At 34.2% G+C, this 18,778-nt stretch overlaps 1 protein-coding gene across 7 annotated transcripts in view; it reads left to right on the forward strand.

Moving 5' to 3' along the window:
• Positions 1-5,157: 5,157 nt before the first annotated feature.
• LOC133791400 (lysine-specific demethylase JMJ31) overlaps positions 5,158-18,778 on the forward strand; it is a 38,742-nt gene continuing 25,121 nt past the window's right edge. Inside the window, exons 1-16 of one of the 7 annotated variants that reach the window (XM_062229355.1) lie at positions 5,158-5,294; positions 5,420-5,531; positions 5,653-5,730; positions 5,861-5,944; positions 6,046-6,216; positions 6,419-6,487; positions 6,593-6,719; positions 7,496-7,568; positions 7,712-7,828; positions 8,189-8,308; positions 8,429-8,447; positions 15,378-15,462; positions 15,556-15,884; positions 16,437-16,524; positions 16,679-16,794; positions 16,894-16,992. In XM_062229355.1, the coding sequence (XP_062085339.1) occupies positions 5,233-5,294; positions 5,420-5,531; positions 5,653-5,730; positions 5,861-5,944; positions 6,046-6,216; positions 6,419-6,487; positions 6,593-6,719; positions 7,496-7,568; positions 7,712-7,828; positions 8,189-8,308; positions 8,429-8,447; positions 15,378-15,462; positions 15,556-15,884; positions 16,437-16,524; positions 16,679-16,755 (1,611 nt within the window). In that variant the 5' untranslated portion in view covers positions 5,158-5,232 and the 3' untranslated portion in view covers positions 16,756-16,794; positions 16,894-16,992. Of the gene's footprint in view, positions 5,295-5,419; positions 5,532-5,652; positions 5,731-5,860; positions 5,945-6,045; positions 6,217-6,418; positions 6,488-6,592; positions 6,720-7,495; positions 7,569-7,711; positions 7,829-8,188; positions 8,309-8,428; positions 8,448-15,377; positions 15,463-15,555; positions 15,885-16,436; positions 16,525-16,678; positions 16,795-16,893; positions 16,993-18,363; positions 18,603-18,778 lie in introns of those variants that run through there. The other 6 variants (XR_009874168.1, XM_062229343.1, XM_062229336.1 and 3 more) reach the window with 6 other exon arrangements.

The following is an 18,778-nucleotide window of genomic DNA, read 5'->3' on the forward strand; positions in this document are numbered from 1 at the left end:
ACTAATACTTACATTATTATTTTACTTTTTTGGTTATCTTTAACGACATTTCAACTAACTTGAGTGTCAGAATCCTTTTGATTGACATTCCACCGATGCTCTCAATTGAACTATTGTCTCTCTCTTTGTTCTTGACAGGTTGTTGGTGCCCGTTTAATCAATTGTAGGAAATCACTTCTACAAACAACAAAACAAAATGTACTATTTTGATATTTATGAAAACTTGGAGGTATATTTGGCATATACTATATAAACTAGGACTAAAATGATTTATTCTCTAAATTAATACATTTTAAAAGTAAAACTACGCAAATTTCTATATTGATTTCACCTAATATAGATACAAATGTTTATGATAACAAATATTATTTTCCCTATTTTTATAAAATAAAAATTATATAAAATAAAATGGATACATTTAAACAAAGTACTAATAAAATTAAAAGTAAAGTTGACAATCAAATTTCCAGAGAAAACTTTTAATTTGCTGTTTTTTTCTTCAATAAAAATAAAAAAGCAAAAGCGAATCCAAAACAAGTGTAATTTATTTTAATAATAGTTAAGAAATATAAAGCATATATTGTAAAGTTTAGAAATGTCCCATCTTTTTCCCTTTTTGTCCTTTTCTTTTCTAAGATAGTCGTTGATTGGCCGATGCTTTTGTTTAAGGTTTGCACCTTTTTTATTTTTAAAAAGAAAAGCTATTTTTTTATCTACTTTATTTATTTATTTTTGGTACTTTATTTGAATTCTTTATTATTCGTGGTCATCTCAACTAGGCTTTACGTTTTGGGTTTGATAAGCATATGGATAGGAATACCCATTCATCAAGTCCACAAGATAAAAGTAGAACTTTCCACCAATTTTGCTTAATAGTCATAAATTAAAAGTTGAAAGTATGGTTCATTTTCAGACAAGACAAATTAACAATCAGATTCATAAAACATAGAGTAATAATCACATCTCAAAATATAAAACTGACCAAAGTCCAATTGAGTAATAGAGTTTGGAAATGCAAGTAAATGAAACAAATGGAGGTACAAGGAAGAAAACTACGCATAGCGCATTATTGTGTTTTGAAATTCCCGACATGAGAGAATAGGACACTGACCAAAACCAAAAAGACATAGCTTGATTGAGTTGCAAGCCATCCAAATATGTTGAGTGAGGCTCATTTTCCTTAGTATTATTAATGTCACTCAACGCCACATAAATGCATATAAGTATGCCAAAGTGGTGTAATCATTGTAGCTTTCTCTAGCATATCTCAACTAATATTCGTGTCATAAAACAAGTATGGCCCAAACTCCTAATACTTTTCACATTGTCTCTTCAGGTATGGGAATGTGGAAATGGGATTTTTCATCAATTTGGAAAAATAACACTTTTTGAAATACATGGAAAAAACTTTTTATAGGATGTTTTTTTTAATATCTTCTCGTAAAATCTTTCAAAAATATAAATAAGTAAAATTTAATTAAGAAATGATAATGATCGATCGCATCATGCTATCTATAAAACCCTTGATTGGCTAACTTAATTTAGACAAAATATTTTTACAACTCATAAAGAAAATCGGTGGAATATTTTGTTTGATTTGTGAATTGATTCTTGAAAATTCTAATTGAGATTGTCAATTGAAATAATTATTCTTAATATGAATATGAAAATCTTTATTAGTGTGAATGTATTATTCTTACAATTTTTATCTCAAAATATATTTTATTGGTAGAATAATATATTTGACTGATTTTGATGGAGTATTTTCAAAAATTGAATATTTGAGGATAAGCATAATTAAAAAATGAACATGTTCAAGAAAAATGACCAAATTTGTTACAACCAGTCAATACTGATGATAATGCTGACTCAACAATTTTCTATTTTGTCAAAATAGAATCAACCTAAGTGATAAAATTTTTCAATCAAATAAATTTGCAAATATAATTGTATTAATTGTATGATTTCAAAATAGCTGACCTTGGACGTTTTTCTCAACTATATATACCTTGCCAAAACCTTTGGAAAAACCAACTTTTCCACTTTGAATTTGAAAACAATTGTTGTTATTTTTGAGGGGTTTTTCTTTGTAAATATTAAGTTGTTCACCTTAATATTTGTTTGTGTACCGAGTGCACTTGTCTATGTATTTATCTTGTTATTTGTTAACATGCGGTATCTCTTGTGAACGTGTTCTTAAGGATATTCGGGAGAAAATTTCATCAAGTATCACTTCAGAAAGAAGATAACACTTGCTATTATTTGAAGGGATTTCAAGAGATTCAACGTTTCATCAAAACAATTGTGTTAACAACATAAGAATCTGTTTAAATAACTTAATCAATATTCTACATTTAATTAAGTTATTTAATTCTAATAACTTGGTAAACATAAAATACGATATTTCACTATTTTTTTACTCTTGATATTGATGATAATTTTTTTGTGGGGTCAATCTTTGCAGGGAACCAACCACCCTTAATAAGGTGAAGATTATTCGATTAAACACGGAACGAACGAGATAGGAAGACAATATTAAACCTAGAAGGGGATGGATGGCATTCCCCACATCGCGGTACCATTTACTTTTTTTTTTTAATAATTTAATATATATTTTTGAATAATTGATTATTTATGTTATTATATATATATATATATATGAGAATTTTTCTATAGGGCTTCACTTTAAGCCTTACCAGTAGGGCTCTCAGTGTTCACAACCCGTGAACAGTTTTCAGCACGATTCTTTTTTATGACTGTGTATATTGTAGCTATTTAGAGCATCCTGCAAATTTTCAGAAAATTCCGAATAGTTTACAGTACCGAAAACTAGGTTCAAACATGTTGTTGCACGCGTGACTAATTTTTTTTATGCGTGTAGAAAACAACATGTTTGAACCTAGTTTTCGGTACTGTAAATTATTCAGAATTTTCTGAAAATTTGCAGGATGCTCTATATAGCTACAATATACACGGTTATAAAAAAAAGTCGCGTCGAAAACTGTTCACAGGTTGAGAAATACTGAAGGCCTTATCTGTAGGGCTTAAAGTGAAACCCCTATAGAAAAATTGTCCTCCATATATATATAAATATAATGGAGGATGTGCATGGTCACTTTTTATCAAAATTTTAGTTTTATTTTGAGACAATATTTACTATTTGGATCATGAAGTATATGTAATATGACTTAATTCTATGCTAGCTCAAATAATAAAAAAGATGCAAGATTTGCTTTGAATCTACAAAATTCATCACCAATTTCAATTAGTCTTATGTTACTCAATTGAAAAATTAGTTGACATGCAATTCTAGTAAAAAAGATCAAGACCTACTTTCAATTTTTGGATTGAATCTTGAATCTTAAACTTATTTTTCTTAAGTTTAAAATTCATGATACAACAACTAATTATAATTTTTCTCAATTTTACAGTGATAATTGATTACTAATGTGCAAGAAAATCGAATTAAAAAAAATAAACATATCCAACATGAATTCAAGACAGTAACAATCCTTGTTTAGTGACTTTGAATAAAAATTATATGTATTAACTGACGCTAATAAACATAAAAATTATATTATCTACTTCAAATAAAATTTATGGTTATTTTATAAAAATTTATGTATTTTGTGAGGGCTTAATTATTATAAAAATTATTTATTAGGATATTTTATTAATATTTATTAAAGAAATAATAAATTATCAATATTTAATACACATTTTTTAATATGATTTTGTTTTTTGACTGGCACTGGGACCCAAGTGGATTCTTCTATATCTCTGGCAATAATCTTAATCCATATTTATGACAACATTCTCATGCCAAATTTTTTGTTGCTCAAAGAATAAAAATCCACAAAATTAAAAAATTGTATTTTGTTCGACAACAATCTTGCTATTTTGTTAGTGATTATTTTTTTTTAATTTTTTTTCTTGCATCAATTTATCTCTTCTCAATTTTCTTCTTTAAAATCTCTCTTTTTACTTTTTCTCTCCTTATTTTTCATAACTTTTTCTTCCACATTACTTTATTTTATTATTTATTACAATCTTTAAATTTTTTTTCTCTTTGTAAATATATTTATTAATTTTTTATTTAATATTTAAAAAAAACTAAAAAATTATGTTTACAAAACATTAATTAAACAAGTGTTGTTTTTTGAAAACTACAAAAATTATTTTCTGTTATCATTTTTTAAAATACAATTTTGAAAACAAAAAACAGAAAATAATATTAAACAAACTTTTAGATTTGAATCCAAAATTCATATTAATTTTATGTTATTCAATAACAAAATTACTCTATTTATAGATTATAGCAAAAGAATCAAAGCCTATAATCGATTTCTAGGTTTAATCTTGAATTTAATTTTCTTTTATTTCCAAATTTTGAAAATCACCACAGTTTTTTTTTCATTATAGAATGGTAAATTGTTACTAGTTTGGTACATTTTATAAAAATAAAAATGTTTGTTAAATTGTTACTAATTAACTAGTAACATAACAATACTGTTACTGATATTTTTCAATAATAAGATAGTAGCTAGTTACTGATATATTTGGTAGTCAGACAATAATTGGTTACTAATCTACTAACCACATTTCATCTAGTAACACGTAGCCACTCAAAAATTGAAAAAAATACCAGCAACTAAACTAGAAAAACCAGCAAAAACTACAAGCATGACTACGACTAATTAATAAACCATTAGCATAATAGTAATTAATTACTAATATTTTTCAGTAATATAATAGTAACTTGTTACTAAACCAGTTTACCTATAAAAGAAAATCATAAACATGATAATAATTACGCAGAAAATGAAATAGTAAATAACAAATTACTAAACAACATGCAGTAATGTTGAAAATCAACAAAATCAAAATCAATAACAAGTTACTAAACTAGAGCAAACTATAACCTCTAAATCTAAAATTCAACCACAAAACACTAGTGCATAAACTTCAAAGCATGAATAAATTATAAAAATGATAATAACTAACCAAAAATTAAATAAATTTTTTTAAAGACCCATGGAAGTAATAGTTGGAAATAGAAAAACAAAATAAAAATAAAAGAAGGTGGGTGAACTAATAAAATAAAATAATATATTTAACATGTTCTTAATGTAGAAGATGAACTTTTTTGAAATGAAGAAATTCCTCAAGTAAATGTATTTCGTTACAATGTTATGATACAATATTTTTTGACAGAAAAAAAGAAAACCAAATATGACAACCATCAAGGGTTTTTATTTTAGCCTTGGTTGGTTATTAGAGAGTTGGATTTATTTGTGAGTTTCTTTATTGAAAAATGATGTTGAGATGTAGTGTTTTATTATCTGTTACTCCATCCAAGGTGTAATATTGCTGCTTATGAACTAATCATACTGATCATATTTCACACATTTTTGTTTAGTTGGAAGAAATTCCATCTTATGGAGTCGTCCTCTCCTCGAATTCGAAGCTTCGAACAACTTCCTCTGCCTATTGAGTTCGAGTCTCTGATTGAATCCTCTAACGCTCCCGCTGTAAATTTCTGATTCTCCCCGCACACATTATTTCTCATTTCATACTCTCTCTCTCTCTCTTGGTTCAACTTCAATCAGTAGTAATGCTCACAATCTTTCGTTTATCTATGGCATAATAAAGGTTTTCAAAGGTTGCGTTAACGACTGGAAAGCTTTCTCCAAGTGGAAGCCTTCCAATGGTGGTCTCGACTATTTGCTGGTAAGACTATTTGATTTTATTATTATTCTTTTAATTTGTTTATTATTTTAAATTTAGCTTAGGGATAATACGCTTGAAAATCTGGAACCCCTTCTCTTAGAATTGTTTTTCTTTTTTAATGGAAACTTAGGAACGGGTAGGATCATGTGTTGTGGAGGCTATGCTATCTAAATCTGCACCCGTCTTCTACGGTGATCTTAGAAGCCACGAGAGGGTAATTTCATGTTCCTTCCGTTAATGGCATTGGAAGCTTTCAATAACTCTTCCTCTGGGATCTTATTAGCTTCACAACTTACTTTCCCTGCATTTTTGTAGGTCCATTTACCATTTTCCAATTTCATTGGTTTCTGTAAGAAACGTTTGCAAAATGCTGAAGATGGTGCCAGTGGTAATTTCGAAGTGGAAAGCCATGGGATAGCAGAGTCTGAATCTGTTGATGGGTGTTTGACCTATGATGGTGTTGCTCAACAAATATATTTAGCTCAGGTTCAATTTCAAGGACTTTGAGATGATAATTTTTCTTTGCTTGTTTTTAATTTTTATTTTTAAGTTCATTTTTGCGTCTGTTTTGCTTTTGGGGTGTACTTTTCCTTTTCGATTCATTTGGCACAAGAATATATGTGTTCCTCACACAATATGGATAACGGTTTTGCTTTTGAATGTGGTTGTTTGTTTGTGTATAATTCAGGTGCCAATTATGCATGTTGATAATGAAGATAAGGTTCAGTTGGAAACACTCAGAGAAGATATTCATACGGTTTGTAGATCTTTTGGACCAGTCTGTGTTTACTACTCTATGGCCTCTAACAAAGAGTCCTTTGTTCTCACTTTGAATTTAACTGCCGCTTGTTTACTTCTGTAGCCTCTATTTTTGAAGGAAAAGGTTTTAGCTTCTGTCAACTTGTGGATGAACAGTGCTCAAGCTAGATCAAGTACTCACTATGATCCACACCATAACCTTCTATGCTTAGTTTCTGGCTGTAAACGAGGTAAAGCTATTATTTATGGAAGTCGCTCAATGGTTTTTTCAACATTATTGTATTAGCTGTTACAGAAGATGGATATCTCTGCTAGCTTGCAGATGTTTCATCTTTTGGACATCAGCATTTGGGGGCCATTTTTTTATTTTTTTTGAAAAAAGAGATAGAGGCCTTTGTCTTAGACTGACCTCCTCTCACATATATAGATAACCCTCACTTTTGGTGGAGGAAAACCCTGTTGGTGGAGGAAAACCGTGGTAATAATAAAAAACAAACACAACAGAAAAAAATAGACACCAGGAGAACTCAACAACTTAACAACCCAGCTACACAAACAAAAAACTACTCTACTCCCTAGTAGAGTATGTTTTACATTACATTCCATCTAAAACCTGCAGGCCCTTTTTAATTTAATAATACATTAAACAATAAATTATAAGTCATATTTATGATTATTAAGACATTATTATGTTCAACCAAACGCACCCAGACATTACTTCTTATATTTTTCTAAATCATAAACTAGATTCTTGTGCTACAACCAAACACAATTATTTTTCTATAGTATTCTTACAATCATATTCACCTCCTTACTATTAAGATAATTTTGAACTCTTCACAATAATATTATGTTCCCTTTAGATTTGTTATCTATTAAAGATCAGGTTTAATTATTTTGACAAGAGCTAGTTTTTATGTTTTGATTGTAAGATGCTTTCATGCTATTTTCTGGAAAATAATAAACCATTATTTTCTTACAATTGAAAAACTTGTGTTCTTTGCAGTGCTTTTATGGCCTCCTTCTGCCAGTCCCATGTTATATCCTATGCCTATATATGGGGAGGCATCAAATCACAGGTAATCAATAATCTATTTATTTTCTCTCGTGCACGTCAACTTAAAAGAAAAAAATCTACTGTGATTGGGGGTGTAATTGGAATCAGGTATCTGTTCTTGCTGTCTTCAACATTTGATTATTTTTTCTTTACGGTTTGTGGCAGTTTGCTTGCCGTAGAAAATCCAGATTTATTAGTTTATCCACGAGCAAAATGCTTAATGGAGAACTCACAGAAGATTATTCTCCATGCAGGTGATGCCCTCTTCATTCCCGAAGGATGGTAAGTTTTAATTCACATCAATGGAACTGTTTATTTAATTTGGAGCCTTCTTGCTCCTGTTATAATCTTACGTTCTCTTTAAGAAACATTGCAACTATGATCTTTACTTATTCTTGTTGCTCGCTCATTATCTGCCAGTTCCAATATTATTTCAATAGTTTATTAAGTTTTATGTTTATTTTTACCTTTACCGTGAATCCCCTATTCTCAAGCAACTAGAATTGATGCGTGCATCCATATATATGGATACTTAGTATGATCCTTGTTATGTGATTTATCTTGATGGTCATATTTTTTTTATAGTCACTCTAGTTTGTTACTTGAATAGTGTTTTGTTAATTCATTTTCAATTTATTATAGGTTCCACCAAGTGGATAGTGATGATTTGACTATAGCAGTTAACTTTTGGTGGCGGTCCAATATAATGTCAGGCATGTCAGAACATATGGATGCCTATTATTTGCGAAGAATATTAAAAAGGTGGTGGTTGATAAATTTCTTTCAATGAAATGATTGTGTTAGTAATGTAAAAATCTAACTTGATTGCTTTTTTTTTTTTTGGTACGTCGTTCCTTCTTTGAATCCAAATTATCATGAAAGATTGGCAGACAAGGAAATGGTATGCATCTCACTCACATGGAAAAATATGTATAGTGTTTGTATTTATTTATTTATTTTTTTGAAAAGAAACAAAACTTGTATTAATAAGGGGAAGAAACAAGAACAGGAAAGTGGTTGAAGAACCACAAAATCAGAGGTAAAAAGACTGGGATTTACCATAGACAATCCCAATCTCTACACAATTCAGAGACTTTACATCTTTAAAATTGTAGACCCATAAAGCTTCCCATTGTATAATCTTTTCCCATAAAGACTCAGCTGTAGAATCATTCCCCTCAAAAGTAATGCTACTTCTGTTCAACCAAGTAGCCCAAAAGATTGCCATCATATTAGTTCTCCAAAGAGCAAACCTAGTCTTACTTCCCTTCAACTTCTAACAAGTCACCACTCCACCCTGAATTCATTAAGCTGCAAATGCCAAAGATTGAAAGTATACCTGTGATGAAGGAAAATGTGGTCTATAGATTCATTATCTGTTTAGCATAACATGCACCACGCAGGGGAAAGAGCCTGAAAAGGCTTCTTCTTAGTCAAACTTCATTCAACTTTCTCAGAGCGAGAAGCTACCAAAATACTTTGACTTTTAAAGGAAAGCAGCTTTTCCAAATATTCGTGTGCCCAACTGGGGTCTGGTTATCTGTTATGAGGATTACTGATTTATAAAATTAAATCCCAGAATATATTTGTTGACAGTTAGAAGAAAATAGATTTTAATGTTTTGATCTTTGGGATTCCTAGGAATAGGAATCGATTCCTATTTCTATATTTAATGTAATTATTTCTGTATTTCCTATTTATACTTCTAGTCCTAGCTTGTACAAAGAGATCAGTGAATAGAAATATACTACAAACAGTTTTTTCCTCACCATTTCATCATGGTATCAGAGATTTAAGGCTCGATTCTGTCCCACTCTCAGTTTTTCCTCCATTTTTTCCGGCAGTCGTCCCTCCTTCCAGTCGCAAACCAGTCCGGCGACACTCCAGGCCTCCGGCGAAGTCATTCGGCATCATCTTCAGCATCTCGGCCAGTCCATTCCGGCAGAAGTCCGGCGGCGCTACAGTCGGCCCCCCGTCGCCCTCAGAAGCTCTCGGCCGAAGTCCAGTTGAGTCGGCCCCCCGTCGCCCTCAGAAGCTCTCGGCGCTTCAGTCGACCCCGGTAGCCCTCAGTCGCTCCTCTCTCAGTTCTCTCTCTCACAGCAACATTTCTCGGTTCTCTCCCTCACAGCCAGCCCAATATGTCGAATAGTGAGGAAGTTACCTCTCAAAATATTGGGCCTCACTCAACCCAGCCCAATATTGGGCCTCACTCAACCCAGCCCAATGAAGGTAACTCTAACCCCAACTCAGCCCACACTCAGCCCAATGGGTCTATGGGCTCTTTTTATAACCTTGATAGTGGTTCACTTAATATTACAGCCCATAAACTTGATGGAAAAAATTATTTACAATGGGCCCAATCTGTCAAACTTGTTATTTGTGGTCGTGGTAAACTAGGATACATTACTGGTGATCTCCCTGCACCTCTTTTCAATGATCCTACATACAAGGTATGGCAAGCTGAAAATTCTATTGTACTTGCATGGTTAATTAATTCAATGGACTCAAAAATCAGTCGTAGATATCTGTTCTTTAAGACTGCTAAGGAGGTGTGGGACGCTGCTCGAAAAATGTATTCTGACCTTGGTAACGCCTCTCAGATTTTCGAAATCCGTACCAAGCTTAAAGAAATCAAGCAAGGTAATCAAACTGTTACCCAATATTTTTCCGACTTACAAGACTTATGGCAGGAGCTCGACTTGTATCTGGATACCACACCTCTATGTGCTAATTGCACTACAATCCAGCGGCAGCAGTTAGAGAAAGAACGAGTTTTTGAATTTCTTACGGGGTTAAACAGTAATCTTGATGAAGTTAGAGGTCGTCTGGTGGGTCGTACCCCATTTCCTGACACTGAAGAAGCCTTCTCTGAGGTTAGACGCGAAGAAGCACGTCGTCGTGTCATTCTCACTACTCCTGACCTGCAGCCCATTGAAAGCTCAGCTCTCGTATCAAAATCTGGCCCTCCACCACATGCCAGATCCACTCCCGACCCTCGACCTAATCGTAAGGGTGATCGGCCTTGGTGTGATCACTGCCAACGTCACGGTCATTCTTGATCTACTTGTTGGGTTATCCATGGTAAACCACCCAATTGGACCCCTCGCCGCCAAAATGAAAGAAAGGCCTATCAAACTCAAACTGAGAGTAGCAATGATCAGAATAGTGCCGGTACCCCTTCATTCAGTAAGGAACAACTTGCCCACCTATACACTCTTTTGAGTCAATCATCAATCAAACCCAGTTCCGGTCCTGAGACTCATAGTGCTTCTGTTGCACACTCTGGTAATTTTTCTTCCATCTCCAACACACCATGGATCATCGATTCAGGCGCCACTGATCACATGACAGGTTTATCACATTTGTTTGATACTTATTCTCCATGTACCACTAAATCTAGTGTCACAATTGCAAACGACACCCATTCTCCTATTGTTGGAATAGGCACTATTAAATTATCTGCTGACCTCATTCTTAAATCAGTACTTTATGTTCCTTCTTTGAAATGCAATTTAATCTCTGTCCAAAAATTAACCAGTGATAATCATTGCTTCGCTAAATTCATGTCAAATTCTTGTCAATTTCAGGATCTATCATCGGGGAGGATGATTGGCAGTGCTAGGGTTCATAACAGACTTTATTTCTTTCAAAAGCAACATCCAGTTAACGAGCTCTCTTCTTTACTACGTTTGGGTTCAAGTTCTACTTCTAATTCTTGTTCAAGTTCATCGTTTGTTTCAAACTCTGTTTCAAAAACAATTATGTTATGGCATTGTTGACTTGGGCATCCAAGTTTTTTATATTTAAAACACTTATTCCCATCGTTTTTTGTAAATAAGAATATTACTGGTTTTCATTGTGATATTTGTCAATTTGCCAAGCACACACGAATTTCGTTCCCTCACAAAATATATACACCTTCCAACCCATTCTCTCTGATTCATAGTGACATATGGGGACCTTCCAAGGTCAATACTTCTCATGGTAAGCGATGGTTTATCTCTTTTATTGATGATCACACACGTCTCACTTGGGTCTATCTTCTTAAAAGTAAGTCTGAAACATGCCAAATTTTTCAGAACTTTCATCAAATGATCCAAACACACTACCAAACATCTATAAGAATACTCCGTACCGACAATGGTACTGAATATTTCAATACCACTCTTGGTCCCTATCTTCTCAAACATGGGATTGTCCATCAAAGCTCGTGTGTTGATACTCCGCAACAGAATGGAGTTGCTGAACGCAAAAATCGTCATCTCTTAGAAGTAGCTCGTGCTCTTATGTTCACTATGCATGTCCCTAAACATTTTTGGGGCGACGCTATCCTTACTGCTGCTTATCTCATTAATCGCCTCCCTAGTTGCCCCCTTCAGTTCAAAACACCATATTCTCTTCTTCAATCTCTACATCCTCACATCTCTACAAATACTCTACCTGTTAAAGTATTTGGTTGCACTGCTTTTGTGCATGTTCACTCCCACCATCGGAGTAAATTTGATCCTAGAGCCATTAAGACTGTGTTTTTGGGTTACTCTCCTACCCAAAAAGGTTATCGGTGTTATTGTCCCATCACCAAAAAAACATTCATCTCATGTGACGTCACATTTTTCGAGGATACTCCTTACTTCACTCCCGCATCGCTTCAGGGGGAGTCCAACCATCACCAGCAAGAAGCTCAGTGGTCGTGGGGGTTAGAATTACCCTTAACAACTCCTTTTCCATTTACCTCTCCCACTCCACTTTCTTCTGAACCAGATATCCAGACTCTCTCTCCTGAACAAGAAAATCCACCAACCTCTCCTAAAAACACTGAACCAGAAGGACATCCTCAAGACCAAAACGTACAGAAAGAGATTCGGGTGTATTCCAGGAGAAATAAACAAATTATGAATCCTCAGCACAGTCAAACGCCCAATCCGGTGATGGAACCGCTTCCCTCAAAAGATCCAGGTATTCTCCCATCTAACAAACAGTCAGATCTAGATATTCCTATTGCAATAAGGAAAGGAACCAGATCATGTACCCAACACCCAATTTCAAAGTTCATTTCTTACTCAAAATTGTCATCTCCATTTAAAGCTTTCACCTCGAATCTATCAAATGTTGTGATTCCCAGGAATATCGAAGAAGCTCTTGATTCTCCTCAGTGGAAAGCAGCAGTGCTTGAGGAAATGAGAGCACTTAAACATAATGGAACGTGGAAATTAGTAGAGTTACCACCAGACAAGAAGGTAATAGGGTGCAAATGGGTGTTCACCGTCAAATTCAATGCAAATGGATCTATTGAGAGGTACAAAGCTCGGTTAGTTGCCAAGGGGTTTACTCAAACTTATGGAATTGACTACACGGAAACATTCGCTCCAGTTGCCAAACTCAACACTATCAGAGTTCTTCTCTCACTAGCGGTTAACATGGATTGGGAATTACATCAGCTTGATGTAAAGAATGCGTTCTTGAATGGGGAACTTGAAGAAGAAGTGTATATGAGTCAACCTCCGGGATTTGAAGAATCTCTCAAGACAACCACAGTTTGCAAACTGAACAAATCTCTCTACGGCTTGAAACAATCTCCCCGAGCATGGTTCAATCGTTTCCTGAAAGTTGTCAAAGGGCTTGGATACATACAAGGCCAGACTGATCACACTCTCTTTGTCAAACACTTAGGAAGTGGAAAAATTGCGGTACTAATCGTATATGTTGATGACATAATTATCACTGGTAATCACATTGAGGAGATAAACTCAATCAAAGAAATGTTGGCAAAGGAGTTCGAAGTCAAAGATCTCGGTGCTCTCAAATATTTTCTGGGTATGGAATTTGCTAGAAGTAAAAAAGGTATTTCCGTGTCCCAGAGAAAATACACTCTAGATCTTCTAAAGGAGACAGGAATGCTCGGAAGCAGACCCAGCAAAACTCCAATTGAGCTCGGAGATAAAAAGAAAATGTTTGAAGGAAGTCCAGTTGACAAGGGGAAGTACCAACAGCTGGTAGGAAAACTCATCTACCTCTCACATACTAGACCCGACATTGCTTTTGCAGTGAGTCTAGTCAGTCAATACATGCATGATCCGTGTCAAGGACATCTCAATGCAGTGTATCGAATTCTGAGATATCTCAAGCAAACTCCAGGAAAATGTCTTTTTTTCAGGAAGACAACTGAGAGAAAGGTTGAAGTGTTCACAGATGCAGACTGGGCTGGTTCAATTGATGATAGAAAGTCTACATCTGGATATTGCACAATGGTATGGGGGAATGTAACCACATGGCGAAGTAAAAAGCAAACTGTGGTTGCAAGAAGCAGTACAGAAGCAGAGTATAGAGCCATGGCTCACGGAGTGTGTGAAGCTATATGGATCAAGCGTCTACTAGAAGAATTGAAGATTAAATATGAAGCCCCTATTCAGCTCTACTGTGATAACCAATCTACAATCAGCATTGCACATAACCCTATACATCATGACAGAACCAAACACGTGGAAGTTGACCGTCACTTCATCAAAGAAAAAATTGACAGAGGAGTTATCAGCATTAGATATGTGCATACTAATCAACAGCTTGCTGATATTCTCACAAAGGGACTATCTGAACAAACATTTGATTTTCTTGTAAACAAGCTTGGACTCATCAATATCTATAGTCCAGCTTGAGGGGGAGTGTTGACAGTTAGAAGAAAATAGATTTTAATGTTTTGATATTTGGGATTCCTAGGAATAGGAATCGATTCCTATTTCTATATTTAATGTAATTATTTCTGTATTTCCTATTTATACCTCTAGTCCTAGCTTGTACAAAGAGATCAGTGAATAGAAATATACTACAAACAGTTTTTTCCTCACCATTTCATCAATATTCTATCCAAACCCTCCTATCATTCAAAATGTTGCAGAGCACCCTATTCCCCAAACCTTCTAGCAGTTCAGTTAGATTATGAGATGTTTTTGAGAGTGGAAATTCTAGTATGTATGTTCCCCACTTCGTCTTATGCATTTTCAACAAAGTCTCGAATGCATGTGTTTTGAAAGGAGGAGAATCTAGCTAGCTCTTGATAGGCAGTCTTGAGAGATTTCATCCCTAAGTGAGTGTCCTCCCAAAACCTGATGTTTAGGTTGTACAAAGAAACTATTTTCTTTCCAAGGGCAACATGACAACATTCTTTCCCACTTTTGGTGTCCCACTCATTCATTGATAAGTCGTATCTGTTTTCGATCACTTTGTTCCACAAGGAATCCTTTACAAATACCAAATTGATTATTACCAATAAGACTTAAAGAAAATAAACCTAAAACACACTAAACTAATGCAAATTCTAAAAAAAAGTAACGATAAACAACTCTATGAATGAGTTAATAGTTATGTTAGCCGCGTATTTGTTGCTGTGGGTGATTCCATGAGATTAACAGTATCACTGAAAGTTAAAACATTTGTAAAAGATTCTATTGGCTTAGCTTCCTTTAAGTGCTTTAGAATTTTGACCAGTCACTGCATTGTTTTACACATTTATTTGTTGAACTTATCTAAACATGTTTTTGTAGCAATTAAAATTTTATGATAGCTATTTACTTTGTGGAACTTCGTTAATGGCCACAACTGACCTTGGACCAAATGTGGCTCACTTTCATGAATTCAATTAGCTTCACAATTTCTTAATGAAAGCTTTGACTTCTTTATCCAGTTGTTAGCCATTTAATTTAGTTTATGCTTACATCTGTTTTCTAGCTCGGAAAATCAAATCCACTTTGCTTTTCTATTTCATTTTTTTTTTCTTCTAACACAGATTTTATTGAGCACTATTAAATATTTATTTGCATGTTTTGAATTAGAACAGAATGAAGTCCTATGTAAATCGTCATCTGCAGAGATACAGAATATGAAGAGGCATACATGTGCACTGCCTAGTACTGGAGAAGCAGGTGAATTTTCTAGGATTTCATATTTTGAGATTTGGTTGTATTTTCTCATGGGGAAAAAGGTGGAAATATGAAGCTGTTTTAATTTGATGTCAGATTCTAGCACTGGTGAGTTAGATTTAGCATGTGGAAGAAAGGGTTTGAAAGGAAAAGATCTAGATCAGAGAGCTAAGTTGAATGATCTGGAACAACATGCCGTTCAGGCTCTTCATGAACTGGTTTCTTTAGTTCATGACCGCATTAGCACTGCTGATTGTGGTGAACTTGTGCATTCTGAATCAAAAAGCAATTCCGGTGTTAGTGCTGCAGTTGAAGGCAAGAAAGCTATGAAAACTAATTCCTTTAGCTTTGAAGATGACCCAGTATCTAAAATCCTGTGGAACCTTGAACCAAGCACTCTTGAAAGTGTCTTTCTTGCCATGGCGGTGAGTATATCACCAATCTATTTTGTGTACACAGCTCAAGTCTCATGTAGAGCTAGAATTTGTATTTTGGCTACAATTTAAAATATTATACATCATACCCATGATGTCTATGGTTTGATTTCTCGTGGGGACCTATTTAGGAGTTAGAATTTCCTGCCTCTCAACAATTGTAGGTTTCAGTGAGAGGACACATGTGATATTTATACATATATATATATATATATATATATATATATTGCACTTCAATGTGTCGTTTTTTTTAATTGATCCCATGCACTCAAGGCTAGTTTGAGAACCAAAGGTAAGTGAAGAAAAGTCTTGTTTTCTTTACTATTCAGCAATGTTAAAGGAATGTGGAAAGGTGGCAGTATTTTCATTTGGGTGGCGATGCCATTTTTGGAACTTTAATTCTGGGGCTATAAAATAATGTTCTGGAGTTCTTTGTTTGCTTCTATTTTGATTTTTTTATTCTTTTAATGGTTGTGGGGTTAACTGTTTGGACTAAGACTACTATGTTCAAGAATAACATGCCTATACTTCTGATGTGGTCAGAGTATGGGTTTCTGGAACCATTTGGTAGAAAGAGGATTTCTGGTCAACTCTATCAGTAATAGAACAAAGTTCATATTATTAAAGAACGGTGAGGCTGGATTTCTAATTTGCAGTCAATTTAGTTTTTCATGAAGTGTTTAATCTGAGCTTCAGTCACTAATTCATATTTATTCATGGGTAGGTTAGTTTTCGATTTCTTGAATCTTTCCTAAGTATTTACTTCTGCACATATCTTTATTCAGTTCAACTTCCCAAGAACTTTGGAGGCTTTAATACTTCACTTGCTTTCACCAGTAGCAGCAGAAGTCCTTACACGTAAATTTGATGAGCTAGATCAACTGAAAACCGAGGAAGATCGGTAAATGCTAGTTTTCATTATTCATTTGAAAATTTCATCTCTGCGTATTGACAAAGGAAATAAATCCTTTTGCTTTCAATTTATTGATTATCATTTCAGGAACAAGTTCTACCAGGTTTTCTATGGTGCCTTTGATGACCAGTTTGCTGCAATGGATGCCATTCTAAATGGGAAAGAATCATTTGCACTCCAGGTAATGAGTGATGTGCGCTTGTTGCAGCTTGTCTTTTCATACTATATGTGACAGTCACCTCTTTCTTACAAACATTTTCTTTGTTTCAAAGCTTCAACAAATATAGCACCCCAATTTCTTGTTGGAGTTTGCAATTTGTAGGCTTGTTGAATCTCCAATTTCTAACAAGATTAGTAGATAAAAAATCTTCGAACTCTTTTACATTAAACATTTAGATAGCTACCCAGTATATAATTTTATCCCCCAAATTATCAAACTAATTCTCAATACCATAAAAAATAATTCTATTTCACTGTAACCATAGTCCAACAAATAGCCATAGTTGCTGCAATAAATAAATTTTTTCTTTTTCTTTTTCTATTGAAATAAAAGATATTTTAGCTAATGAGTTTTTACCCATTGTTGTACAGTTTTGAGAACCATTTCATTGAGATTTTTATTTTTTATGTATTTAGTTTACTTACTATGTTTGATATCTTGGATTATATAGAGATATTTTACCAATAAAATTTTCTCATTTAAAAGTGTAATTCTTTGATGCTTTAATGATCCAAGCTCATATAGTCTAGTAAAATCTGTATCAAGCACCCAATATTGCCTTGGGTTGCATCAAGAACAAGCAGCCCCACCCCCATTATACATTTTGGGATTTAGAGTTTAGACATTGTATGATAAGAAATGGGAGAGAACAAGACTTGAGACTTATGGCTATAGGTTATTGATAGACCTCCCCTCACTTGTATTCTAGGAAGCACAAGAAGAATACCAGTGGGGTTACAGCAGGGGATAAAAACTAAGAGTTAGTTATTTGAATTGTATTAGAGTATGGGTGAGTGCACCGTATTTTCCTATTCTATTAGAATAAAAAGGCTGGTCTGCAGAGAGGGGAGGTTGTCAAGTATTTTGTAGAAAATATTGTTTTTTATTTTCTGTTATTATTTTAATTAATTCGGTATCCCTCAAGAATGGGAAACCAATCTGTACACAATATATTTGTTCCTTTTTTAGAGGATTTTAGGTTGATTTAGTACCATTGTAATTACCCTAGAATATTTGGTATTTAATACCAAATTAGTCTATAGTTTGTAAAGTGCCTATTTAAATGGTAGTGCTCTCAAAGAAATTATATCTCAGAATATATTTTCCACATGGTATGAGAGCTGATACCCTCACCCTAAGGAATCACAATTTTTTTCTCCCTTAGAAATCGTAGCCTACCCTCAGAAATTGCAGCCTTTTTTTTCCCTTCAATATCGCTGCCTTCTCTTCTTCCTCATGGCCACCTTACCTGATCCCACCATCTCTGATGATACCACAGTTGACTCCACCATCAACAAGGGCTCTTCTAATGCCTCTCCTTCTTCATTTGATGACAGCCAGGCCTTGACAGCAGCACCACCCGAGCCTTTCCCATTTTCTCCAGCCCAAATCACTCAACTCCATCAGCTATTGAGCACGACAACCAATGCTTCCGCATCTGATCCTTCGTCTACTTCCACTCAAGGTACCTCTGCTGCCTTCAATGCTCAAAAATCTGCCTGGATAGTAGACTTTGGGGCTTCGGACCATATGACTGGTCAGTCCAGTCACTTTACCACTTATACTCCTTGCCTAGGTACTCAAAAAATTAAAATAGCTGATGGTTCTCTTTCTTCTGTGGCTTGTAAAGGATCTATTACATTATCATCTTCCATTATACTCCATGATGTTCTTCATGTTCCCAATCTTTCCTGTAATCTTCTTTCTTTCAGTAAAATAACCCATGATCAGCAATGTTTTGCTTCGTTCTCA

This window comes from Humulus lupulus, chromosome 1, assembly GCF_963169125.1.
Source record: "Humulus lupulus chromosome 1, drHumLupu1.1, whole genome shotgun sequence".
Lineage (NCBI taxonomy): Eukaryota > Viridiplantae > Streptophyta > Magnoliopsida > Rosales > Cannabaceae > Humulus > Humulus lupulus.